The sequence below is a fragment of the Trachemys scripta genome, chromosome 8 (genome assembly GCF_013100865.1).
Source record: "Trachemys scripta elegans isolate TJP31775 chromosome 8, CAS_Tse_1.0, whole genome shotgun sequence".
Taxonomy (NCBI): domain Eukaryota; kingdom Metazoa; phylum Chordata; order Testudines; family Emydidae; genus Trachemys; species Trachemys scripta.
The window spans coordinates 103,749,233-103,777,203 of NC_048305.1; the positions used below are offsets into that span (position 1 = coordinate 103,749,233).

At 48.4% G+C, this 27,971-nt stretch overlaps 1 protein-coding gene across 1 annotated transcript; it reads left to right on the forward strand.

The window, feature by feature from the left end:
* Positions 1-2,879: 2,879 nt before the first annotated feature.
* On the forward strand, positions 2,880-27,922 carry LOC117881305 (vitamin D3 hydroxylase-associated protein-like). Its single transcript, XM_034778402.1, has 15 exons — positions 2,880-3,339; positions 5,078-5,191; positions 6,710-6,853; positions 10,414-10,547; positions 10,893-11,099; positions 11,826-11,866; positions 12,634-12,758; positions 13,057-13,182; positions 14,323-14,420; positions 15,031-15,130; positions 17,180-17,223; positions 20,847-20,886; positions 22,304-22,412; positions 26,303-26,448; positions 27,619-27,922. Exons 1-15 carry the CDS (start codon positions 3,130-3,132, stop codon positions 27,796-27,798), a joined length of 1,818 nt encoding a protein of 605 aa, XP_034634293.1. The 5' UTR covers positions 2,880-3,129; the 3' UTR covers positions 27,799-27,922.
* Positions 27,923-27,971: the final 49 nt, after the last annotated feature.

Consider the following 27,971-nt stretch of genomic DNA (forward strand, 5'->3'; position numbering starts at 1 on the left):
TCCATCCTCTGAAAATCGGACCACCTTAAGGCACCTAAATTGGGCTCCCAAAAATGGAGGCATCCATAAGCAGAAGTCGTTTTTGAAACTCTTGGCCTGATGCTTCTAGCGCCACGTCCTAGAATGGAGATCCATTGCGGTTGAGTATGCTTGGGGCCTTCATGCAGCGGCTTCTCTCAGATGTGTGCTCTGTGTCCCGTGACGGCTGGACTAAAGACGAGCAGCTGCCGGGAAGGGATCAAGGCAGTTGGCGACAAAAACATAGGCTGGATCTTCACTGCGCCGTTAGCCCAGGTGGTCAGCCCCCTGGTCTGAGTACGTAGTTTAGCCTACCTGCTGTGAGCAGCCCCCGGCGAAGTCTCACCTGCGTTTCTGTGCCCTCATGGTTTCTGCATTAACCCCCAGGAGACTCAGAGGGGCACGTTCCTTGGTTCTTCGGGCTGAGATGCTCCGAGTCTTTCCCAGTCCACTGGGTGACTTGCAGGAGAACTTGTCTGTCCTCGGCGGGCCATTGTGGGAAGGCTCTGGGGGACTATCAGCATTGGAGTGGCTTAGCCTGCGTCCTCACTGCAAACTGGGCGCGTTCCTCTGAGTGACAGCAGAGCCCGGGCTATCTCCATGCCAGGCTAGCTCATCGGGGCTGAGAGCACCTCGGACCCAAGCAGTGCTCAGTGTGCCAGGAGCCTGAGGGGGGCTTCTCTGATCAGCTGCTTTCCCCAGCGCCCTGCCGTCAGAAAGCAGGCAGAGTTCTTTCCCCTTCCCCTCCGGAGCTGACAGCTTTCTCGCTGGGGGGTGCAAAACTGATGGCGGGCAGAACAGACGTGGGTAGAACTGATGGGAGGTCTCGGCTCTAAGCAAGAGGATGGGCACATCTGGGGCTGGTAATAGACCCCATCCTCCACGGACACTTTTTTTTCCTCAGACCACTGTAAGCATCGAAACGCAGGTCCGAGGTTTTTGTGTCTGGAAGGTGGAGGGAAGAGTTGGGCTAGAACCCGGGTAGGAGGCCAGGTTAACGGTGTAGTGAAGACACACCAAGAGAGGCAAAAAGAAAAAACCCGAAACCTCTTGCAGAGATCGACGGGTTAAACTTGGTTGCATTGTAACCAGGGTAAGAGAAAACATCTACTCCTGCTGTAACCTTTAGTTAGTGGGGTTAGTTACTATATTAATTATTGCTAGACGCGGGTCTAAGCCACACAGTTCAGAGCTGGCTTTTGAGCGCCTTACGCTCAGGGTTGGTCAGAGGTCGGTCCATTATATAAAGAGGAAGGACTGCCCAGTGGTTAGGACACTAAACGTAGGACTTGGGAACCTAGGTTCAAGTCCCTTCTCAGCCAGAGACTTCCCATGTGACCTTGGGTAAGTCAATCTCTCTGTGCCTCAGTTTCCCATCTGTGGGGATAATACCCCAGCCCAGCCTCTCAGGGGTGTTGAGGATAAAAGAATCAGAGTGTGAAGTGCTCTGAGATCACAGTGATGAGGTACAGATAAGCGCCTTTGAGATGGGTCAATCATGAAAGTTACGGGGAGAGGGAAAAGGGTTTTCCCTCTCAACCCACCCTGTCCCCAAAGCTCTGGGATTTTAGATGGGCCCCATCTCGACCTCTCCCTTTTTTGGATTATGAGCTAGTTACCACGAGTGCTGTATTCTGGATCTCTCTATTTGTGACAATCACAGAGTCTGATGGAGACGTCCTTCAGCTTGCCCCAGGTGGAGTGCCACTGCCCTGTGCCCCATGTCTACATCTTGGGATAAGTGTGGGGGTGCTCTTTGATAATGATTGATACTGGTCTCTGGATCTGGCACTAGCCTGGTGTGTCTGTCGGGAGAGTTTTGATTAAATGCTTCTGTCTAGGGTGCTCCAGGCAAGGAGGCCACTTCTAAGTCACCGAGCCACTTCCACGTAAGGGTCAGTAGGAGACCTTGCCAGAGCCAGTGGTCTTAACAGCCGTGGGCCAGTCTCCTGGGCAGCCCCCCAACCTGGCTTGATAGGGTGGGTCAGGACCCACGTACACTTGGGAGAACCCAGGGGGCAAGGGGAGAGAAGGCGAGGTTGATGGGCTGGAAGGAGAACCGCAGGGCCTACAGCCAGCTCGGGGTGGGTCCCAGGACGACCCAGGCTGCAGTGTTTAAAGCACCGCCTGGGAGAAAAAAACCCTGACTGGTGGCTTTTCTCCTTTGCCCGCAGAGGTCAGCCGCTCATCACTCCTGTGCGCTTCCCAGCAATGCCTGGCAGCGGCAGAGGGGAGCCCGCTGCTGCCCCCGGGCCTCGGAGTGGGGCGTGAAGAACCCCAGGAGGAGCAGAAGTGGGGCTCTGGGGGTAGAATTGATGGGGGGACAGGATTGACTTGGGGGTTGGGTGCAGAATTAACCGGGACGGGCAGACGGGGGAGTGCTGCTTTCTTTCAGGCCCCTTTAAACACTGCTGGGCTGGCTAGGAGAACGTGACTTGGTTGGTTCTGTCCGTTAGATAGGGCGAAATAAACACGGAGGGTTTGATATGTTTTCCAAACCCTTTTTTCTCTGATGCTTTGTTCCAGCCACTCAATAAAAACACTTTGTTGCAAGGAAGCGGAGGGTCACTATATCGTGGGCTCCAGGTCCCCGAAGGGAGGAAACGCAGGGGCCCAAACCCAGCTGGAGCTGCAGGGGGATAAGTGGTTGGTACGCAGGGCAGTGTGCCAGGGTCCTGGTCTGAGAGTGGAAGAATTTTGGGGGAATCTCATGAGACAGGGTCAGGCAAGAGGGTGATCCGTGGAGAGGAGGCCCTCAGGGAGACCAAACCAGGGACAGAGGTGCTGCTTGTCTTGTACTCGTGAGGCTCTCATTGGTTCCCGTTGACGTTCAACATCTCATTCCAAACGGGACGGCCTCTTGGCCTTCTCAGAGGAGAAATGAAGTCCCCACTCGGCTATCGCTGGCGGGGCAAAGGTTCAGTGCCAGAGTGAAGTCCAGGGTTTAGGACGCCCAGCTCTGGAGTTTTATGCTCTCCTGTTTCAGAACTGGTCTCTAGCTGACTGCGCGCTGCAGGCGGTTAAGTAGCACCAGCCTTCGCCTGTCCTTTCCTGCTAGCGCGCCCGAGCCCAGCGTATCAGCAGGCGTGAAGGCTGGGAGACGGTCCCGCTATGATCCAGGCAGATTGGAGGCTGCTCCTGCCTGAGGGCAAGGTCGATCCTCGCGCCGTGGTAGCCCTGCTCTGTGCCTCAGCCGCTGCGGTGCTGGCGCTGAGATGGGTGGTGCAGAGACGGATCCAGGAGAAGATGGAACAGGCAAGGAGGACGCGGGATCTCAGCCTAGAACGAATGGAGAAGGTGGCTCGGCGGTTTAAACAGCAGGTAACTTTTACTTTCTGGCCGGGGGTGGATTTGTGTCGCCTTAAACAAGTGGGTGGAGATTGTTCATTCCCTAAACGATCATTTGGGGCTAGATCATGCCGAGCAGCGGCCCACCTCAAGGGGGAGCTCCCTTTCGTATACAGTGATGTACCCCCTTTATCAAGTGCAGCCTGCTGCACCCCCATTCTCCATGGCCTCAGCCCTTCCTTTCCCTTTGGAGAGCCATGCGCCCTTGGTGTAACGCCCAGGCAAAGGGACTTTATTTCTGCTTAACTTTTGCAGACGAATGAGCAGAAGGGGTTTTGGCACACACTGCTGCAGTGTGTATGTAGCTCTTAGATTGTAAGGTCCTTGGAGCGGAGATTGTATAAACTGACAGTTATCGCTAGTTGCAAATTGCGGGCAGAAGAATGTGAAAATGTTTGGTTCTTTTTCCATCTAAATATTACCTTTTGAAAATGGTGACTGCGTCTCAGCTGAAAAATCAAGGCACTAACTAGACACAGATAAGGCTGTACAGAAAAGTAATGCAAGTATGTCACACGACTCAAAACGCTGAGGTTGCCACAGCTCCTTGGACAAAGAGGTCATTAGTGGGTTTTCTGCATGAGAAGACGCTGTATTATTAACAGGAACTTGGCTGTCAGTTCTTCCTCCTCCTGCATGGTCTGTTGCATTGCAAGTCTTTTAAAGTGAACATCTTGACAAAGCCCTGGCTGGGATGATTTAGTTGGGGATTGGCCCTGCTTTGAGCAGGAGGTTGGACTAGATGACCTCCTGAGGTCCCTTCCAACCCTGAGATTCTATGATCTTTAAAAATCCCCTGTTGGAGGTGCTTAGCAGAGCTAGGCAGAAATCATCCAGCAAAGTGATCGCTGATCAAAAATGGCAAAACAATTCCATAGGGAAACTGCGGCAAAATTGCCTTTTACAAGACTCAAAATGGAACTCTCTTCTGGCTTGTTTCCTGCAAAATTTACCGTGATTCTTCTGTTACTAAAAGTTTTTCTCTGCATCACTTTGTAAATCATTATCAGAATTTGTAAAATAAAATTTCTGCAGCTATTTCCCGCTCCCCTAATTTGCCCCGACCCAGCTAACTCGATTATCTTACTCAGGGCCGGTTCCAGGCACCAGCCTGGCAAGCAGGTGCTTGGGGCGGCCGCTCCGGAGAGGGGCGGCACGACCAGGTATTCGGCGGTAATTCGGCGAACGGTCCCTCACTCCCGCTGGGAGCAAAGGACCTCCCGCCGAATTGCCGCTGCAGATCAAGATCGCGGCTTTTTTTTTTTTTTTGGCTGCTTGGGAGCTGGCCCTGATCTTACTAACTTATTTTGGCAGACCACCTGCTTGAGTGCTCTCGCTGAAATCAACCAACGTTGTTCTTTTTCGATAAGTCTCTGCTTTGTCCCATAATGTAACCAGAAGATAAGCGCCAATGCTGTAAGGAGCTTCACCTGGGCGGACTCACACAGAGTCCAGAAGAACGGACTCTACCATGTTGGCTGGGGATATATCTATTGAGGAGGAGGAGGAGCGTGGACTTAGGTAGGAGGAGCATGAAGAAATCATCACCAAGAGGTTTTTAATATTCCTGGGTGGTGTTTATAAGCTCACCCAGGGAGTCAAGCTCATCCCTGCTGTAACTCTGAGTTACTCCCAGAGTGTAATTGATCCACTGTGTATAGTATCTTTTCTGTAAACCTTCCCGGTGTAACAATGCCTCTACACCTTGTAGAATCCAGGGATACAGGCTGGTCACATCCTCTCCCTGCCACTTGTGGAGCTGGCTGAGAAACTGAAGGAAGGTTCCCTCTCTCCAGAGAGCGTCCTCTACACGTATATAGATCAGGTGAGTACAACAAGGTGTATTGGCCCTATAAAGTTAGGAGGGGAAGCCTCTGTGTTTCTGCTGGGTAATGTAGTCTCGGGTGGAAAGAGAGGGAAATTACCACAGCGATGCTCAGATGTTCTGGTAATGGGGGGCAGTATGAAGCCCTAGGAAATTGCATGCAACGCACTGGAATTTTTAGCAGTGGAGAATGGGTACTGCACATGTCCTCTTAGGTGGGGTGTTTGCAGAAGAGACTGAAGTAGAAAAGCGAGCCGTAAATGTAACGTCGTCAGTAGACCCGCTCAGGAATTTTTTCAGCGAAAGGTTTTTTTTTCATCGGAAAATGCCGATTGGCGGAAACAGAAACTTTTGGTGGGAAAGGGTTGATTTGGATGAATTTTTTGACTTGACCATAGTTGAATTTTTTTCAATTGGCCAAGTAGATGTTTCAATATTTTCTAAATGAAAAATTCTGGTTTCCCAGTTTGAAATGGCTTTTTGTTTCAAAATGTAAGCTAATGGCAGTTAAAAAAAAAATTAAGAAAGGGTTAACATCTAAATAAAATGTTGCAATTGACCCAAATCCCTTTTTTTCCTTTGGATTTTCAGTTCATGAAAATTTCAACTTTGTTCCATTTAGGATGAGAAAAAATTTTATGGGACAGGAAAATCATTCCCCACCCACCACTAGTCATTGGAAGTGGGGATAAAACCCAGGACCTTTGAATCTAAAAGTGTGAGCCACTTTGCGTGAGCTAAAACCTCTTTTAGCTCCTCTTACCCAAGCCTGTAGAAGACTCATCATTTATGCATGGCCCAGCCACTAGAGGGTGACGGAGCACCACACAAGCATGAGCTACGTTCTCCAGGTGCATTCTGGGAAGTTGGGTATCTTGGAGGAGTGAGGGGGATTTGGTAAGGAGAGATGTAGTCTGGCACCTCTATCTCACCAATTGGAATTTGGCGCAGACTCATAGAACCTCAGTATTGCCAAGTCACGAGTCAAGTGCTAAAAATCAAGAGATTGGCTGGCTTAAAAATCCTAAGAATTAAATAAACATTGGGGTTCATTTTATTTGCCTTTTGGTATCTGAGCCCTTTGGATTGACATGCTCAAGCTTTTTTCTGCAACCACCAGGTATTATTTTTTTAAAATGAAAGTTGAGAGTCTCAAGTCATCACATGACTCCAGGAGCTGGGACTTTAAAAAAACCCACCCTGTATGTTGCAAGAGTTGGCAACATTGGAGACCAAAAGTCATCACCATCTTAATAGCTGTTCGGTGGCCTATGTCAGATGAATAGGACAAGTGCTCAGAGCACAAAATTGTCCTACCAACTGATCACAATGAGCATACTTCTTAGCATACTCTCTATAGAAAGGCCAAGGACTGAATCTAAAGTCTGAACAATGAAGCCCCGAAGGTTTGGCAAGGTCTCTCTTTTCAACCTCAAATATACTGTCTTTATTCATTGTTATACCCCCTTCCCTTCTCGGTGTGTTTGCCCTGCTGCTGTTCTCCGTGTCCACGGAAAGGCCTTGGAGGTGACCCGGGAGGTGAACTGTGTGACAGATTTTATGCAAGGCTGCGAGGAGCAACTGCGGGAAGTGCGAAGGCAGAAGGAGAGAGGGTTACTGTATGGGGTTCCCATCAGCATCAAGGATCACATTGGCTGCAAGGTTGGCACAGTATTTTCTATAAACTGCTGGTCTGTTGACTACCTTGTACCATTCTAAGTAAGCACAGGTGTTCATAAAAACCTGAGAGTTTAGACTAGGGGTCGGCAATCTATGGCACGCGGGCCAAACACGGCACGCGTGCCGATTCTGAGTGGCACGCGGCCTGCCCGGTGAGAGGAGGAGGAGGAGGGGCCAGAAAGTGCCACGCTGGGGGAAGAAGGGGGGGGGAGCTTGGCTGCTGCAGGACCAAGCTTCTGCCTCCTGCCCCCGCAGGGGAGAGTGATGGCGGGGGGTCCCGGTCCCCAGCCCCACTCAGCCCACCGCTCTCCCCTGTGGGGGCAGGAGGCAGAAGCTTGGTCCTGCAGCAGCCAAGCTCCCCCCTTCCCCGCTTCTTCCCACAGCGTGGTGCGTTCCGGCCCCTCCCCCTCCCTGCCGGGGATGGCCCTAGCGAGGGGGAGGGGGGAGAGCGGCAGCGTGCACACAGCTCCGTAAAGGAGGCAGAGAGAGGTAGGGATGGAGCCTGGGGGAAGGGGGCGGAACAGGGCATATCCCTCCCAGCCCCCTGCCGTGAGCTGCTCAGGGCAGGGGGCTGGGAGCACCCCCATGAGCCGAGCACCCCAGCCCTCTGCCCTGCACCCCCCATCCCCCAGCCCTCTGCCCTGACCTCCCCCCAACACCCAGCCTTCTGCCCTGCACCCCCACACCCGCCAGCCTTCTACCCTGACCCCTGAATCCCCCCACACCACCGGCCTTCTGCCCTGAACCCCCCACATCCCCACTTCCCTCTGCCCTGACTTCTGAACCCCACACACACACCCAGCCTTCTGCCCTGCACCCTCTGCCCTGACCCCTGAACCCCCCGCCCAGGTCTGGGGTCCCGGCTGCTGGCCCTTTGCCAGCCGGCGTCCCAGCCACAGGCCCCGCTCAGCCCACTGCAGGCCTAGGTGAACAGAACCCCAGGCTGGCAGTGGGCTGAGCAGGCTGGCGGCGTAAGATCAGCATTTTAATTTAATTTTAAAGGAAGCTTCTTAAACATTTTGAAAACTTTGTTTACTTTACATACAACAATAGTTTAGTTATATAATATAGACTTAGAGAGAGACCCTTTCTAAAAAATGTTAACATGTATTACCAGCACGCGAAACCTTAAATTAAAGTGAATAAATGAAGACTCGGCACACCACTTCTGAAAGGTTGCCACCCCCTGGTTTAGACTTTTGAAAGGGGCGTTTTATCTCAAACAAGTCACCCTAAAAATTTCAGACTAAAGACAGCTAATAAGTAGGGCTGTCCATTAATCACTGTTAACTCACACGATTAATTCAAAAAAATTAATCACTATTAAAAAGATTAATCGCACTGTTAAACAGTAGAATACCAATTGAAATGTATTCAATATTTTGGTTGTTTTCTACATTTTCAAATATATCCAGTTCAATTACAACACAGAATACAAAGTGTACAGTGCTCACTTTATATTATTTTTGTTTACAAAGATTTGCATGGTAAAAATGATAAACAAAAGAAATAGTATTTTTCAATTCACCTCATACAAGTACTGTAGTGCAATCTCTTTATCGTGAAAGTGCAACTTACAAATGTCCTCTGGAATGATGGTTGAAGCATCAAGGGACGTATGAATCTTTAGTGCATCTGGCATGTAAATATCTTGCGACGCTGCCTACAACAGTGCCATGCAAATGCCTGTTCTGACTTTCAGGTGGCATTGTAAACAAGAAGCAGGCAGCATTATCTTCTGCAAATGTAAACAAACTTGTTTATCTGAGCGATTGGCTGAACAAGAAATAGGACTGAGTGGACTTGTAGGCTCTAAAGTTTTACATTGTTTTATTTTTGAATGCAGTTATTGTTTTGTGCATAATTCTGCATTTGTAAGTTCAACTTTCATGATAAAGAGTTTGCACTACACTACTTGTATTAGGTGAATTGAAAAATACTATTGCTTTTTTACAGTGCAAATATTTGTAATAAAAAGAAATATAAAGTGAGCACTGTACACTTTGTGTTCTGTGTTGTAATTGAAATCAGTATATTTGAAAATGTAGAAAACACCCAAAAATGTTTAAATAAATGGTATTCTCTTATTGTTTAACAGCGCAATTAATTGCGATAATTTTTTTTAATCGCTTGACAACCCTACTAATAAGATTTCTAATGCACGGCCTCAACCTTTGAACGGCTTTCAATGAGACTCTTTAACAGACTCCGGGGTATCACCCATCTCTTCGCTCTGTGAAAACTGGCCAAATCCTTAGCTCATGTAAATCAGGCAGTTCCGCTGAACTGGGAGCTTTGCATCAACTGCAGATCTGGCCCTTCATGTCTAGCCCTTTCCGAAGGAAGGGAAGTTTAACTTAAATGCTCGATTGATCCCACCACCATGTCGCCTAATTTATAGCATCAAAGAGATGGGCCGGATGCATGGGACCTGTGGACATACCTTGCTTTGCATTGGACACTGCAATAAGACACCTGCAGCTGCCCATGTCCGCTGGCTTGGGTTCACAGGGCTCAGGCTGGAGCTAGAAAATTGCATGGTAGGCATCCGGGCGTGGGCTGGAACCTGGACACTGTAGCCTCTCCCCTTGCAGAGAACCAGAGCCTGGGCTCCAGCCCAAGTCCAGATGTCTACACTGCAGTTTTATAGCCCCACAGTCCAAGCCCTGTGAATGGGAGTCACCTGACATGGGCCAGCTGTAGGTGTTCTATTGTAGTGTAGACATACCCTCCGAGACACGGACATAACTGGTGGTTTCTAGCTGCCCTGAACGTATTGTAGAGGCCTCATCATCCAGCTAACAGCACAGAAGCCAGCCACACTCTGGCCTGGTCAATATGGGAGAACAGAACATCAGAAAGAAATGGAAACTCTTTGAGGACAGTGTGTTATCCTGGGACTGGGGAGTCGCAAGCCATGGAAATGAGCCATGGAGAAGAACCAAGGATGGATGAAGAACCCTTGGGGTGGATAGTATCATGGATAGTATCATGGATGCCACAATGCTCAAAGAAGGTCTTCAATGCTGTATACACGCAGATGTAATAACAGAATCGAAATATGGACAGGTTCCAAGAAGAGGCTAAAATCTGGACAAATGACACATGGTGAAAATGTGTATGACGCTTGATAGCTCATGAAAATCATCTTGAAGATGGTAAAGCTGCAGAGACCATGTACTGACTGGCCATGTAGCAAGAAGAGGGATGGAGGATGAGCTAGACTTATAGTGAAAAGTTTAGCAGTAGGCAACAGGTGCAACAATATACGCCCTTGGGGAGGAAGGTGAATGCTATCTGGTTACCTTTGCAGGTCCATTTTGTTCAGTTCTGATGATGCTTGGTGGCCAAGTGGGGAGACCACTTTCCTCCAGCTGTTCCTTGTGACAAAGAGCCTCAGAATTAAAGAGTGGGGGGGTCTTCTATTTTCTTTTTACCAATAGGGCTGACATGTCTCGCTCCTGGGGGGGGGGGAAATCTACCAGCTCCCAACCACGTCAGCCCAGCATGTCTAATGAGCTTTGTTTCCCACTCCCCCAAAGGGTCACGTCTCCACCGGTGGCTTGGTGCAATTTCTCGGCCGAGCGGAGGAAGAGGACAGCGTGATAGTCCAGGTTTTGAAGAGGCAGGGGGCGATTCCATTTGTGAAAACCAACGTCCCGCAGAGCATGATAAAGTAATAGCTTGTTCTCTGTATTACAGCTGTCCCCGGCCCCCCATGCCTCCTTCGGTCGGCTCGTTAAAGAAATCGGGCGAGTGAGACGTTGGCTTGGCTTTCTTCTCCCTTTCAGCACTTCTCCTGCAGAATCCATTCCTCCCACCTCCAGCGCAGGAGAAAAGTTACCTGCCCTCCTGCTTCTTATCACCACGCCACCTTCACTCACCTCCTTCAGTCCAGCATCATCCGCAAACCTTTCCCACATTGATCTCCCGCACTGGCCCGTCTCCGCACCCTGAACTCTTGTTGTGTCTGCGGAGATAGAAATAATTAACAACCGACCCGCTCCTTTCCTCTCTCCAGCTACGATTGCAGCAACTTGATCTTCGGCCAAACGGTGAATCCGCTGAACCACCAGAAAAGCCCCGGCGGCTCCTCCGGAGGGGAGGGGGCGCTGATCGCCGGAGGAGGCTCCATCCTGGGCTTTGGGACAGATGTCGCCGGAAGCATCCGCCTGCCGTCTAGCTTCTGCGGGCTGTGCGGGCTCAAGCCGACGGGCAACAGGCTGAGGTAGGCGCTGAAGTAGAAAACGACCATGTGACAACTCGTGAAATCTGTTTTACTAGTCAGTGAAGCCAGACAACGGGTGTCCCCAAGGCACGGTTGTGCCCTGCATTACCATTGTGTTATGGCTGCTTCCCTGCCCAGAGGCAACAAGCAATGATGCGTAGGTGCTAACTTGGGAATAATTGAGTCAGGGGAGTTGCTCCATTCATGGTAGCCTGACAGGTGGGGCTGCTAGAAATTGATTTTGGACCTCCTTGTCTCTGGGCCTGGACGGTATTTTGTATTTCCTGATTTTCAAAGGGTGAAGTTTAGCCACCCTTCCCATCCTGGAAGGGTACAAGGCACCACTGAGCAACTGTAACTCTTTGTTAACTAAATGTGGGGGCGTTTAATAGAGACAAGCATTCACCTGCCCTTTTCAAAGGGTGTGGACTATCCTTTGCAGAGGAAGCTTAGATTATATCCACGAGGGACGATATAGGCCAATTTATCCTGTACCCATCTTTGGATCCACTTACCTCAGCTCTGTCCTCCCACGTTGCTCCTGCTTTAATGAGACCCTTTGCTATAGATCAGATACAGTGCTGCGCATGTTGGTAACACACGTACCAAGTAGCACCTGTAGTCCTGTTTCAATAGCAAGTGCGGTATCTACAACTCAGGCAGAGCTATCCCTTCCAAATACAGTTAACTGTTGCTAATTTTTCTCCCATTTTATATATTTCATAGCACCCTTGGTCTCGCCAGTTCGATAACCGGCATGAAATCAGGTGAGTCCGTCCAGGTTAGAAAATAGAACCTGGTTACCTGGAGGATAACATATGGATGCTAGTTAAAGACACGGTTGGTTGATAACAAGTTCTGAGCAGGGAAAATTGGAAGAGGTGGTTAGCCAGATCCTAGTCCCTGCTGCAGCCCCTTTGTGCTGTCACTTTCCATTTTTATTAGCGGTGAGTAGGTATTTTAAGAAATACGACACTGTCCCTTTAAATTTCACACTTCATGCTGTATAGAAGAGGATCTTGACAGGCCTGATTCTTTTGATGACTAAGCACAAGATTATCTGCTATGTCCAGCTGTCTCTGGGTGCAGCGCAGAGGGGTGTGTTGTTGGGGAGCTGGGTAATGGCATTCTGATTCTCTTCCTGGCCTGGCCTGGCCCCAGATACAAGTTAGAGCAGCCTGGGGGTTGCCCTAACCTGCGCCAGCTGGCGTGGGGTCCCTAAGACCAGTCGGAGATTGCCAGAGCAGGTTGCACTCTGGCCATCCCTCTGGTCTGGGGAATGGCAGGTGGCTCTGGGGTCTCCTCCCTGCTGTGGCGATCCCCAACAGGGAGATTACAGACACCTTCTGCTCCTTTTGCTCTGCCTGCTGCAAAGGACACAGAGTAGGATCGAGGATCTGGCCCCAAGCGTTTGACCCACCATGCCCTGTGTTGTGGAACAGCCTTCCCCGCGTTAGCCAAGAGATGGACTATGTAACGGGGCACCTCTGCATTCCATCTTCGGTGACGGGCGTCCTTGCATTTCTGGTTGCAGTTACAGCAACGGTCGGGCCAATGGCGAGGGACGTGGACAGCCTGGCTCTGTGCATGAGAGCGCTCCTATGTGACGACATGTTCCGCCTGGACCCCACCGTGCCACCCCTGCCCTTCAACGAGGAGGTAACAGACCCAGACTGCTCCTCCATGAGGGAGCCCCCATGAGAGATGGTGCCATGGATGAAAACATCCTAGTCTTTGCAAACCTATGATCTGTATTCTGGAAATAGCCCCATTGAACCAACTATGGGCAGACCATCTTAGAACATGATTTATTGTTGGACAGAACCTCAATTCACCCACAGTTGAGCCACCTGGCAGTGACCACTGTCCAAGACAGGATACTGAACTAGATGGACCTTGGGTCTGACCCAGTCTGTCCATTTCCCCCATTCCTAAGCGAAAGCTCCTCTGCTTCCAGGTGTTCTCCAGTTCAGCCCCTCTTCGGATCGGGTATTACGACGGAGATGGCTATTTCCAGCCCTCACCCAGCATGAGACGGGCTGTCCAGGAAACCAAAAAGCTTCTCCAGGAGGCAGGGCATACGGTACATTTCTTGTGCTGAGTGCTGGCCTGAGGGCCAGGGATTGCCAGAGTTCTAATCCCAGCAGTAACACAAAACATGACGCATGTGTATTTTGATAGCACCTAGGAACCCCAGGCAGAGACTAGGGCCCTATTACACTAGGTGCTGCATGAACACCGAACAGTAAACAGTCCCTAACCCAAAGAGTGTATCATCTAAATAGACAAGAGAGAGACAGCCTGGAGGGAGGGGTAGAACGTACAAGTTAGCGGGAACAATGTGATGGTGGCAAACATCGTGTTAATTCCACAGGGGTTTTTTAGGGAGGTGGATTTACTTAGGTGGTGATCAGTTAAATAGAAAGAAGGGAAGGGAGAGGGACGAGGCAGGGGAGAAAAGCGTTAGAGGGTCAGGTGGCTTTGGACAAATCATGTAGTTCTCCACTTCCCTGGCCCCTCCTTCTGCCAAATGGAGATAATGCTTATTCACTAACCTGTTGTGAAGATTAGAAAGTGAAAAGCTTCATTCAGTAGTCTTTGTTCCCAGCCACCGCTCTCTCACTAGCCTCGCGGGCCTACTGGTCTGACTTTGACGTCTCAAAATCATTGTCAAGTCGAAATTCTTTCCATATCTCCAACCCTGGCTCGGGGCTTCCAAACAGCCGTGGGTGCCAGTTCCCCATAATATTGCTTCTGCTTCTGTCCCAACGAATATCAAGACATCTGAACCTCTATGGCTCCCTGGTCTCGCAGTCCCTTAATCCAGCTCATGTTTGCCAGGCAAAAGGGCAACTCTCTTCAGGGGACACAAGTCAGAGGTCGGGGCAAGTTTTCATATCATCAGGGAGACCAGGTTAATGAGAGTTTGAACCTGGGACAATCAGTACCAAAGCCCCCTCTACCACTTGAGTAAAGGAGTCATTTCATTAGCTACCGGAAGTAGTAGGCTGTTATCCATTCTGGACTAGAGGGGCCAGTGACACACACTTTGCAGATGTGTTCCAACATTAGTGTTTAGGGAAAATGCATCTGGGCCCCCGCGGCTAATCTGAATTTGGAACAAGCTGAGGCCCCTTGTTTGCTTCTCTAGCAAGGTTTTCACAAACATATGTTTTTGTCCGATGTCTTTGCCTCCTCTTGTGCCACGATGGTTTTCATGCAGCTCATCCCTTTTACCCCCCCTCGGATTGATTACATGGTGGACGAGCTTTTCACCAGAGGCCTCTTTTCTGACGGAGCTGCAAATCTGTTGGACAAATTGTAAGTAAATCCCGTCGTCTTTGAACAGGGCTGGCGGCTGATTGCTTTGGCTCAATGGGTCGTGCAGGCAAGGGGGCGTGAGGAGGAACCAGCAGACAGGTTCCTTCTGCAAGGAGGCCAGGTTTGGTTAGCCTGGAATTAACATGGAAGATGGGTTGTCTCTGCGTGTCCTGTTGTCCTGCTGAGACTCTTCTGAGGAACGCCATTAAGAAACTAAGATTGTGGCTTCCTGGTCCATACTAGTTTGGGATAATTTACAGGATGCTAAACAGAGAGTAAGCTCTGTCGGTCCCATTATTCTCACTTCTAGTGGGTGCTGAGTTTCAATTGTCTAGGCAAAAATGGAAAATACTCCATAGTCTACCAAAAAATGCAAATAAATATAGGAAATGAAGCATTCATGTCATGTTGCAAAGAGTTATTCTGGAGCATCTACCCTTACACACTAAGAATGACTTCTGTTATGCTCAGGGGTTCAAAATTTGATACCTTGGGTTGGTTGCCTGGGTGAGTTGTCGTTTTACTATTTAAAGATGCTAAAATGTCGGTTGGGAAGTGGCACTCTACAACTGGATTGGCCTGACTGCCTCCTTTCTCCCTCACCTCCCAGCAAAGGGGACATTGTGGATCCGAACCTGAAATCGCAGATCAACTGTTACCGTCTTCCCATTCTGGTGAAGAAGATTCTGGCCCTCATCTTAAAGCCTGTGGTAAGTCACCTCGATGTGTATCCTCTTCGCACACTTATTGCGGTGGGAGGTGCTCAAACGTCTACAGGCTGGGAGGGTTCCCACAGATGGAGAAGGAAGACCCTCTACCTTGACACTTCTTTTCTGCTTAGTGTTAGTTTTGGGCCTAGATCCTCCAAGGTGGTACCTGGGAGTTAGGCCACTAAATACTTTGATGATCTGGGTGTTAGTGCCCAGTAGGCATAAAGGGTGAAATTCAATGACATGCAGAGGTCTACATACTACTAGAGACCTCAAAGACAGGTCGAGGTGGGTCTGAAGTTGCATAAGAGCCTTTTGCTGGCCTTCTGCACCACTTGTGAATGAGCCCATAGTAGGTTCCCCTTCCATGGCTCTATGGCCAATATACCTTGTACAGAAAGAGCTCTTTGAAACCAGTTGTGTTGCCCTTAGCCATACGCCGGCAGGGAAGGGATAATATTTTTGATGGAAGCTGTCTCTGTACAGCCCCATTCAGGTAATCTCCCAGAAAGAACTGAGCAGGGATGCCTGGCTCCCATTGGCTGTGTACTGAATTCCTGATTGTTTTTCCCCCCCTCCTCATTGGAAAATGAGATTGCGAACAAGTATCCAAAGAGCATCTATACAGCAAGCATTTGTGGTCAAGTCCCGGACCCTATTTGCCGTGTTCCGCTGTTGCGATATAAATCAGTCTGAAGCAATTCTGGAGTCTTGGTGTAAAACCAAAGCTATTTACTCCAATTTGATTTGAATGAGAACTTGTATTTAGGACCATTTCCCTTACGGCAATCATTGTGTCAAGAAGATGGTTCTCCTCCTTCTGTCCTAAACCCTCGCCTAGTGGGTCCAACAGGTGAATCACAATAAAACTATGCACTTCTTGCTTCATACAGTAGCCTTATTACAGAGCAGAACAGGTCATTCAGGACAGTAATAATCACAAACCTTATGGAACTGGCGGTAGGTTACCATTTCTTCCTGCTGATGATCAGATTTAGAGCTTAGCTATAAACAGTTAAATCCCAAAGGTGGGAGCAATCCTCAGCATTTTGCTGTGAACTTTTTCTCTAGCAACTCATGGTGGACAGTTCTGGATCCCAGTCTCAGATATCCTAAGGCCTTGGGGGTGTTTGGAGCTGGGTTTTTAGTTTGGATCGCTCTCTAATAAATATGCATAGCGTTTCATAATTTTAATGATTGCTCGTTACAGTATTTCCTTGCATTGTTTTAAGGGCACCGTCTGGTGTGTTTGCTTATTCAAAGCCACTTCACTTACACTCAGGTCTTGTCTGAATCAACAGTTAGTCCATGACAAACGGGGGTGTGAATCTACCATACAATGAACTGTCCATGTGGATCCTGCTGATGCACACTAACAGTTACTTAGTGTGCTCTGATCTAATACCCATTCACAGCAGGACTAGATGAAAGCACACTAAGGCACTGTTAGTGTGCGTCAGCAGGATCCATGCAGACAGTTAGTGCATGGCAGGCTAGTGCAGGGTAGATTCACACCCTATCTTGCTGCCGACTCACTGTTCATGTAGGCAAGCCCTTAGTAACTCCAATGATGGGTGCAGATTAAAAAACGTCATTGAATCTGGAAGTTACAAAGCCTGGGGAAATGGGTACATGTGACAGGCAAAGCAATGCAAAAGCACGTTCCTGTTTTCTGGCATTGATGTGTATTTTAGGGTATCTCATGAACACTTCTGCTTATACTGTTGTTCTGCAAAGGGCAGCTGTTGGGTTTTATCTTGGAGAAACTGTTCATGAAATACGGTACAGTAAAAAAGGGTACTCTCTGAGAAGCACATATGTTCACTATGGCATTGCTGATTGTTCACAAGCCGATGCACTATTTATATTGCTTTAATGGAAGACTGGAGAGCAGACAGACTTCATTACACAGGCCTGCTTTGGTTGGGCCTTGGCAGCATTTGGTTTTCATGGAAGGCTGAAGCAGACAAGCTGATTTCTTCTGAACGATGCCGCTTTCGACTGCCCTGCCCTGTGACCCACTCATTCCAAATGTTGTTTCTCTCCAAGTATCCACGAATCGCCAGAGATCTGAACGCGCTGTGCGGAGTGGGGTAAGTGGCTCTGTAAAAAGCTCCTGTGCACCATCAAATGAAGGTATGTAGAAAGGGGGCCTTTGTCGTGGTATCAGAAGTGGAAAGGAAGCCGGTATCTCCCGAGGAGACTAGATGTATTTTAACACCTTCCTTATACGGATCAAGGCTGTACAGCTCATTTTCATTTATACTGGAGGCCTGATATGACCTCCGGGAATGTAGAGCTCCCTGTTCTTGCTTGGGTTTTGGTCTGTGCTCTGTGTTCCGCGCTCCGCTTCTTCTGCACCAGACTAAACTGCTGTCTCCTAGCGGGGCAAAATACACATCCCTGGCTACATACCTGGCCTGGGGAATCCCTGCTTTAGCTCACAAAGGTACTTGGATAGCCGTACACGAGGTATGAATTGTAAATCGCAATTGGATGCTGGTCTATACCCAGACTGCGCTTCCACTTCCAGCTCGTAGCTGGTGTCTGAGTTTGAGAAACATACTGAAGAGTTTGTGTGTTGTGTTGCATGTGAAAGTCCGTTGGGAACATACTTTGCAAGCCAGGAGCTGGACCCAAAGCTCATTGAAGCCAATGGAAAGGGTCCCATTAACTTCAGATCATAGAATCAGAGGGTTAGAAGGGACCTCAGGAGGTCATCTAGTCCAACCCCCTGCTCAAAGCAGGACCAATCCCTAGACAGATTTTTGCCCCAGATCCCTAAATGGCCCCCTCAAGGATTGAACTCACAACCCTGGGTTTAGGAGGCCAATACTCAAACCACTGAGCTATCCGTCCTTCCCAGGATTCCAGAATGCTTCCCCGTGTGTAAAGCCTGATGGAGCTCCATTGAACTGTGTTGAGGTCTTTTCCATTTGCCCTAATGGAAATTAGATCATGCCATTAAGCCTTTGCACTTTTATTCCGTATGTGTTGAATGGAACTGCCCCAGCTTGTATATCACATAGAAATAGCAAAAAAAAACAAAAAACAAAACAAGGCGTCCTTGTGGCACCTTAGAAACTAACAAATTTATTTGGGCATAAGCTTTCGTGGGCTAGAACTACATCACTTCATCGGATGTATCAAGTGAAAAATAGCAGGTAACGTTTCTTTTCCCTGAATCCCATTCTGAGGGCAACGCGCTAATCTAATAATCTCTAGCTGTTCTCACCCTCAGATCTCCAAGTGCTTTACCAAGGAGGTCAGTGTCATTATCCCCCATTTTACAGTTGGGGAAACTGAGGCAGGGAAGTGCCAAGAGCCAGGAATAGAACCTAGATCTTCTGAGCCTCAAGGGCCATGAAATCATCCAGTAAATGATGGAAATCCTTACATTTGTGTGTATATGACTAATGAGGACGTCTTCTTTTTCAATTTTCTTTCTATTATTCCTCTGAAAAACAGTAATTACAAAATTAGCCATGATTCCCAGAAAAAAGAGAAATAGGTGGGATTTTATACATATAAAATGATGGGGTCTAAATGAGCTGTTACCACTCAAGAAAGAGAACTTGGAGTCATTGTGGATAGTTCTCTGAAAACATCCACTCAATGTGCAGCGGCAGCCAAAAAAAGTGACCAGAATGCTGGGAATCATTAGGAAAGGGGTAGATAATAAGACAGAAAATATCATATTGCCGCTATATAAATCCATGGTACGCCCACATCTTGAATACTGCATGCAGATGTGGTCGCCCCATCTCAGAAAAGATGTATTGGAATTGGAAAAGGTATAGAAAAGGGCAACAAAAATGATGAGGGGTATAGAACGGCTTCTGTATGAGGAGAGATTAATAAGACTGGGACTTTTCAGCTTGGAAAAGAGACGACTAAGGGGGGATGTGATTGAGGTCTATAAAATCATGACTGGTGTGGAGAAAGTAAACAAGGAAGTGTTATTTACTCCTCATAACACAAGAACTAGGGGTCACCTAATGAAATTAATAGGCAGCAGGTTTAAAACAAAGAAAAGGAAGTATTTCTTCACACAGTGCACAGTCAACCTGTGGAACTCATTGCCAGTGGGTGTTGTGAAGCCAAAAGTCTAACTGGGCTCAAAAAAGTATTAGACAAGTTCATGGAGGATAGGCCCATCAATGGCTATTAGCCAGGATGGGCAGGGACGCAACCCCATGCTCTGACTGTCCATAGCCTCTAATTGCCAAAAAACTGGGAGTGGACAACAGGGGATAGATAACTCAATAATCGCCCTGTTCTGTTCATTCCCTCTGAAGCACGTGGCATTGGCCACTGTCATCGGCAGGATACTGGGCTAAATAGACCATTGGTCTGACCCAGTATGGCCGTTCTTATGATTTCACTACATGTACGTATCTGTGGGAGTATTGACTCACCACAGTCACTCCCCCTTTGGCTGGGCATGATAAGGCAGACTTCCTCCTCTGACGCCCCCTGGAGATGGTCACCGCAGTCCCATGGTGGTCTGCCTCTTCTCGTCACTCGGCCCTCCAGCCAGGTCGTCTTGTTTCCATCCCTTCCTGGCTCCCTAGAGTCTGTTAACAGATCCAATGGAAATCTAAAGACAACTGAGTCTTCAGAACCGACTGGGCTTATCTGGCTGCAACCCAGTGACTTCACATCAGTGTCTGGCTCCTGTGTCTCGTTCCACCACACAGTGTACAGCTGGTGCAGTTCTCCGTCTTCCCTTGGGCTTCAGGTTCACCTCAGGAGCAGCCGCTTCCCTGAAAGAGGGAGCTCACTACATCCTCTCCCCTGGGTCTCCTCCCAACAGAATGCAGAAAACTCCAAACAAACGCAGCCAAAGGAACCTCCGCCCATCCAGGCTCGAGCTGTTAGTCCTGGTGGGTTCTCCCCAGCTGTTAGTCCTGTTGTGGAACACTGACCCCTAGGGCTACTTCCCTGGACCCTTGCCCAGCTCCTCTTCTATAACTTCCCTGTGGTTCCTGTCCCAGAGTGAGGGGCCGCTAACCTTCTCCCTCCTGGGACTCTCTGTCCTGTCCAGGGTCCTCAGGGGGGGAGGGATAGCTCAATGGTTTGAGCATTGGCCTACTAAACCCAGGATTGTGAGCTCAATCCTTGAGGGGTCACTTAGGGATCTGGGGCAAAATCAGTACTTGGTCCTGCTAGTGAAGGCAGGGGGCTGGACTCAATGACCTTTCAAGGTCCCTTCCAGTTCTAGGAGATAGGATATCTCCATTATCCTCCTAGCTTTCACTTCCTTCTTTTATAGAGAAGACCCAGCTCCTCCCCAGATGGGTCTGATAACAAACCAAGCCTGACACACACCTCCAGGTGCAATAAAGTGGGCTAATTGTGCACCAACTCCAGTTAACCTTTTTGCCCACCTGGGTGGGATTTACACCCCAGCACAATATCACAATGAGGCTAGGTGGGAATGGATTTACGTGAATTTATTGTGAATTTTGTCCATATGGCTGAGTGAAAAGAAATGTGATGACACCCTTTTAAAATAAATACTGAGAGGCTCTTTAAATGTATTCCTAGACATATTTAGCTCGTATGTTGTATGACTGCTTGATCTATATCATTGTCACATCGGTGGTCATTTGTGTTCTGTAATAATGACACTCCTCATTTTAACGGCACTTGTATCTGCATTTTATTTATATGATGTACTGACAACGACTAATTAATCCTGTCAATTTTCCAGATCAGCAAAAAACCTTTGGAAGCATCATGCTGCAGTGGCGGTAATGTTATTTTCTCACTAAGACCAATCATCAAGATTTCATATTGATATTTAAATGGCCATTTCAGCTACACAGTCAGTGCAATACTGAAACGGATCACGTGAACATAAATCAGACATACCTCGCTTTGAGAAACACGCATTCTAGAATAGGTGATGAGTGGACAGACAGATACATGCACAGAGGCTTCTATTCACTCAGGGGAGAGATGATCCTTCAGCTTGCTTTCTCCAAGCAGACATAGCACAAGAAGAACTTGTAATGAACAATTTCACGTATTTCCTCTTGAAGCAAATCCATAGCTTCAAACACTGGGTACCCTTATTGCTAGTTAAACCACATGTCGCGGTATTGAGGCTAGAACCCAGAACCTAAGGATTCAAATACACAGATGGTCAGTACTTGAGTTCAGGGAGAATCTGCATGAGAGTCTGTGGCCTCTGTTGTAGAACTGGTTGGGAATTTTTGGACTAACTGTTTTCCCATTGGAGATGCCAATTAGTTGAAACTTCTCACAGCAATGTTATTGGTTTCAGTGGAACATTCATCAGTTCCAAGATGGCTAGCCAATAGCCCAGTGGTTAGGTCATTCACCTAGGATGTAGGGTCTCTAGGGTCAAACCTCTGTTGTGCCTAATTTGGAGCAGGGACGTGATCCTGGCTCTCTCTCATATTAGGCAAGTGTCCTAACCACTGGCTATTCTGCAGTGTGTGTTGGTGTCTCACTCGTGATTTTTTTGTGAAAAAATTCTAAAGATCTCGCTTTTATTCCAGTGGGCAACAAAAACAAATGTCAGAACTTCAAATTGTTTTGCAAAACAGAATTCTTGGAGGCTTCAGCCACTAGTTGAAGATATATTCATGCTTAAGCAAGTCTGATAGTCCACCCAGCAGAAGGCAGTCGTGCACATGTAAACCGGTACATTAGTAGAGGTGGCTGAAATTTTTCAAAACCACCTTTTTTCGAACCGCAAAATATTTTGTGAAAAATTGTCAACGTCACAGACATGTTTTTTGTTGAGAAACACAACATTTTGAATGACATGGATAGTCAAAAATTTGAGTTTCCCAACCCCCACTTTTCAGGAAACGACAAATTTCAACATTTTGAAATTATTATTCCAATAGTTATTGACATGCTTTGTTGACCAAAATCTTGGTTTTCAGTGAACAAAAGATTTTTGATGAAAATAAATAAAAAATGGGCCCACTTTGAACCCAGTGAATTGGAAATTACTTTGCAGTTCTGAAATTTTGGCCAAATTTTCATCTTTTGATCAGCTCCGTATGTTATGCTGTAGTCTTCCAGGAAGCACAAAGATGGGTGAAACAAAACCCCCAAGTTTTCAAAGAAGAGACAGATTGGCTACAACTGTAGCTTAGTTACAACTGTAACTCTCTCTCTCTTTCTTCCTAGGCTTACCGTACAGAATTCATTGCTAAATGGAGGGAGCTGGAGCTGGAGGTTATGTTGTGTCCTGCTTTGGGTCCAGCGTTTAACAAGGGCTATCCTGGGAAGCTATTTGGTAATCCCCGGCTATGTCTAACTCTAGCAATTCAGGCTGGTATGGTTGAGGTACTACCAGAATGGAAGCAAGCTTTTCAAGGTTGAAAAACCTACTCAAAGAGTAGTTATCAATCATAGATCTGTAGGGCTGGAAGGGACCTTGAGAAGTCATCCAGTCCAACCCCCTGTGCTGTGCTAGGATCAAGGAAACCTAGACCATCACGACAGGCGTTTGTCCAATTTGTTTTCAATGATGGGGACTCCACAACCTCCCTTGGAAGCCTGTTCCAGAGCTTAACTTCCCTGAGAGTTAGCAAGTTTTCCCTAAGATCTAACCTAAATTTCCCTTGCTGCTGATTAAGTCCATTATTTCTTGTCCTACCTTTTGTGAACATGGAGAACAATTAATCACTGTCCTCTTTATAACAGCCCTTAACATATTTGAAGACTGTTACCAGTCACCCTTCAGTCTTCTTTTCTCAAGACTAAACATGCCCAGTTTTTTCAACCTCATAGGTCAGGTTTTCTAACCCTTTAATCATTTTTGTTGCTCTCCTCTGGACTTTTTCCACTTTAGTCACATCCTTCCTAAATTGTGGTGCCCAGCACTGGACACATTACTCCAGCTGGGGCCTCACCAGTGCCGAGTAGAATGGGACGGTTCACGCCTGTGTCTTACATACAACACTCTCGTTAATACACCCCAGAATCACGTGAGCCTCTTTGCAGTTGCCTCACATTGACGACTCGTATTCAGTTTGTGAGTCACTGTAACCCCCAGGCCCTTTTCAGCAGCGCTACCACAGATAGTTATTCCCCAGTTTGTAGTTGTGCATTTAACTTTTCCTGCCTAAGTGACGTCCTTTGCACTTGTCTTTATTGAATGGTTCACTGGCAAACTGGGCGGACGGATCTAGTGTGATCCCGCAGGCAGGGCCGGCTCCAGCATTTCTGCCGCCTCAAGCGAAAAAAAAAAAAAGCCGCGATCGGCGGCCGCAGTTCGGCGGCGGGTCCTTCGCTCCTAGAGGGAGTGAGGGACCTGCCGCCCCCGAATTGCCGCAGGTGCCGCCCCTCTCCCTTGGCCGCCCCAAGCACCTGCTTGTTAAGCTGGTGCCTGGAGCCGGCCCTGCCCGCAGGGGTCTTTCCTAGGGCAGGTGCTACTCAATACTTTCACAAATGACTTGGATAATAGAGTGGAGAGTAGGCTTATAAAAACTTGCAAGATGACACCAAGCTCAGAGGAGTTGCAGGCACTTTGGAGGTAAAAGTGAGTTGGGTAAAAATGCCCTGACAGAAGGGACAGGCGAAGGTTTGTGGCTAGTGGATTATTATTGTGCAACAGTTTATAGAGCATTTGTTCAAAGCACAACTCAAGAGGCCGCTTCCTCAGCATTAGCAGATGAGTTAAGAAAGAAGACAGAAACCAATGAGCAATATCTGAAGTGAGCCTTGACATATTAATTGCACCACTGTGATCTGACTGTAAATCTAGCTACCGAGCAAGTGTTGTAGCTGCAAGGATGATATTGTTCTTCCAAATAGCCCAATCTCATTGTTCTTGCAAAGAGGGCTCCAAAGTTTCTGCGGCTAAATACACCGTGCAGATGTGGCAATCTCCAGCATGGGTCATCTTCAGAAATTGAACCTGACAGCTTCGGCAAAGATCTCTACCGCTTGAGCTAAAGGAATAACTCCTTTAGCTAGAAACAATAGTAGGCTGTTATCCTCTATGTGAACCAGCCACCTGAGGCAGACGTAGCATACGCTGTGTGTATACGTTACATAGACTGCTTGGCTTAGCAGAGAAGCTTAGTCTATTTAGACATGATTATTTTTAAATGTTTGTCTTCTAGCTTTGGCTAAGGAGGCATATGGCTCTGGTGGGGATAACCTTGGAATAAAGGAGGGATGTCTCCTCGGAGCTAGAAAGATGATGACTAATTACTGGGCAATTGGATAAGAGAAACAAACATGACTATGGGGTTGGAGGGTTTGAATTAGGAGGGGTAATTGAGAGCCTACTCCAACCACCATTGAAGTCAATGGAAAGAGTCCCGTTGATTTCAATGGACTTGCATCAGTTCCTAAAAGAACAAATGGGCCAGATCCTCAGCTGGTGCAAACGGATGTAGCTTCATCGATTTCAACAGTACTACGCTGATTTCCACAAGCTGAGAATCCGGTCCAATGTGTTCAGCTTGGCTAAATGTCCAGGAATGAGTCTGCCATTGTGCCGACAAGTGCAATACATGCAGCATATGCTGGTTGGGGAGAAAGGGGAAGGGTAATGGGATGAAACGGAGCAAAATAAAACTTAGGCTGAATACCAAGAAATATTTGGCTGTGGAATAATCTCTCCAGGGAAATGATAGAGGTCCCAGCACTAGGCTAGACTGGGCAAAACTCTGGATGCTAATCTCCAGTATTGAACAATCCCTGGCTGGTAAATGGATGTGATCTGGGAGGTTTTACCCATCTCCAGTATTCATGGATAACTATCTGAAGTTAATGGAGCGACACCTCCATTTAATACAAGCTGAGCTTTGTTCAGCTCCGTGTGAGAATGAGGAAGAGGTTATTGATTGCTGAGTCTTGAGCTTCTGTGGCATTATTCACAACGTCTGAGTAAACTGCACTGATTCATTGGATGAGGGCAGAATTCATTCAGTTATCAGGAGGGTCGGTGTGGACGCCAAAGCTGAATTGGCAGGAGGCCTCAGCCCAAGGCTGGGAGACTTCTGACTGCCACCGTCTTACAGAAATGTCCTGGGAAAGGTCATTGTCCAATGTCTCGTGGCCGCTGATCATTCATCACGAGTGAAGACTGAACCGTCCAGCAAATCCTCTGAGCGTTCTATTCCTTGGAGTAAGGACTTTGCCCAGAGCTGGGGTTCCAGATGCCAAGCGTGGCTCGACAGACTTCACAAAACTAAGTGATTGGGTAACAAAATGGCAAATGAAATGGAATGTGGATAAATGTAAAGTAATGCACGTTGGGAAAAATAACCCCAACTATACATACAATATGATGGGGGCTAATTTAGCTACAACTAATGAGGAAAGAGAACTTGGAGTCATCATGGATAGTTCTCTGAAGATATCCATGCAGTGTGCAGAGGCGGTCAAAAAAGCAAACAGGATGTTAGGAATCATTTAAAAGGGGATAGAGAATAAGACGGAGAGTATCGTATTGCCCTTATATAAATCCATGGTACGCCCACATCTTGAATACTGCGTACAGATGTGGTCTCCTCATCTCTAAAAAGATATACTGGCATTAGAAAAGGTTCAGAGAAGGGCAACTAAAATGATTAGGGGTTTGGAACGGGTCCCATATGAGGAGAGATTAAAGAGGCTAGGACTTTTCAGCTTGGAAAAGAGGACACTAAGGGGGGATATGATAGAGGTATATAAAATCATGAGTGGTGTGGAGAAAGTGAATAAGGAAAAGTTATTTACGTGTTCCCATAATATAAGAACTAGGGGCCACCAAATGAAATTAATGGGCAGCAGGTTTAAAACAAATAAAAGGAAGTTCTTCTTCACACAGCGCACAGTCAACTTGTGGAACTCCTTGCCTGAGGAGGTTGTGAGGGCTAGGACTATAACAGGGTTTAAAAGAGAACTAGATAAATTCATGGAGGTGAAGTCCATTAATGGCTATTAGCCAGGATGGGTAAGGAATGGTGTCCCTAGCCTCTGTTTGTCAGAGGATGGAGATGGATGGCAGGAGAGAGATCACTTGATCATTGCCTGTTAGGTTCACTCCCTGTGGGGCACCTGGCATTGGCCGCTGTCGGTAGACAGGATACTGGGCTGGATGGACCTTTGGTCTGACCCAGTACGGCCGTTCTTATGTTCTTAATTGGAGACCTGATGATCAGAGCTCTTTCTGTTGTCTTTTCCCAGCTGCTACCTCCTACACCAATTTATACAACGTCTTGAACTTCCCGGCTGGGGTTGTGCCGGTCACCACCGTCACGGAGGCTGACGAAGAAGAGCTGAAGAATTACAAAGGGCACTACGGCGACCCCTGGGATAAGAGGCTGAGAGAGGTTAGCTGACGTTACAGAGGGCGATTTCCAGATCTATACTAAGGGAAGCCTGCCCTGCCAGGGTCGGCGTGGTCGGGTGGGGAGAATTTCTCATACTCCTTAGCGACGAGGCTGCATTACAGGACAGGGTGAGGCAGAGGGCTGGGGAAGGGATGGGAGGCAGATAAGGTAACGTCGTTAACACTGAGCACATCGTAAAGCAGAACTCCATTGATTTCAGTGTCGCTCCCCTGATCTCCACCAGCTGAGGATCTGGCACCCCGTATCTCTACGCCTGTCTGCTAGCAGTGCCATTGACTTCAGGATGATTTAGTTGGGGATTGGTCCTGCTTTGAGCCGGGGGTTGGACTAGAGCAGTGGTTCTCAAACTGGGGCCGCTGCTTGTGCAGGGAAAGCCCCTGGTGGGATGGGCAGGTTTGTTTACCTGCCACGTCTGCAGGTTCGGCCGAATGCAGCTCCCAGTGCCCGTGGTTCGCTGCTCCAGGCCAATGGGGGCTGCGGGAAGCAGCGGCCAGTACATCCCTCGCCCTGCACCGCTTCCCGCAGCCCACATTGGCCTGGAGCGGGGTGAACCGCGGCCACTGGGAGCTGCGATCGGCCAAACCTGCGGACACAGCAGGGAAACAAACCAGCCCGGCCCGCCAGGGGCTTTCCCTGCACAAGCGGCGGCTGTAGTTTGAAAACCACTGGACTAGATGACCTCCTGAGGTCCCTTCCTCCCCTGATATTCTATGATTCTATGACTGCTCTAGATAGGCGACTCGTGGGAGGGACACAAAGGGGGGCACTAACTAAAGGGGGGGCACGTGACCACCTCATGTGATGCCCCCGCGCTCTCCCCATCCCATGTGGGGTTCTGCCCTCCTGCTGAGCCAGCTCCCCCTGGCATGTTCGGCTGCTCTTCCTAGCAGCCAGGCCCCAGAGCCACTCCCGGATGCTGCCCGGTGCACCAGGCAGCATGGCTGGAAGAGCAGAGGCTCTGGCCCCACCTCTTCCCTTCTGGCTCTGGCCCTGCCCCTTCTTCTCCCCACCCGGGCCGCTGGGGGCACTTGACCCTGGGGAGGGTCACTTGACCCTTTGTGCCCCTCCCACCCGTTGGTATGTGCTTCTGACTGTGCCGTCAGCGCCCGCGTGCCCTGGGTGACATTAGGACGCTTGTCTCCTCTGCAGGCTGTGGAAGGAGCCGTGGGGCTGCCTGTTGCGGTGCAGTGCGTGGCTCTGGCGTGGCAGGAGGAGCTGTGTCTGCGGTTCATGAAGGAGGTGGAGACGCTCGCCCGAGGGAGGAAGAGGAAAGTGGGACCCACTGATGATGATGACACTGACACTGACCCTGACGATTTGAACTTATAAACCGAGTCACCTTCCTACTAAGACATGAAATAATGTGAGGACACCCCTGTGAATCGGACGGTTTCCCTTAGTGGTTAATAAACCTTTTCAAAAGCCCCTTCTCCTCGTTAACAATTCAGCCAAAGCCTGACTCTGTGCAATCAGTGCTTCATTTGCCTGTGTTCAATTTTTAA

Bases quoted from the DNA above. Each gene is read 5' to 3' on its own strand.
- LOC117881305 (XM_034778402.1), top strand. From the start codon at position 3,130: ATGATCCAGGCAGATTGGAGGCTGCTCCTGCCTGAGGGCAAGGTCGAT. The intron at 12,759-13,056 runs GTAACAGACCCA...CTCTGCTTCCAG, and splicing joins CCCTGCCCTTCAACGAGGAG to GTGTTCTCCAGTTCAGCCCC. The intron at 13,183-14,322 runs GTACATTTCTTG...GTTTTCATGCAG, and splicing joins TCCAGGAGGCAGGGCATACG to CTCATCCCTTTTACCCCCCC.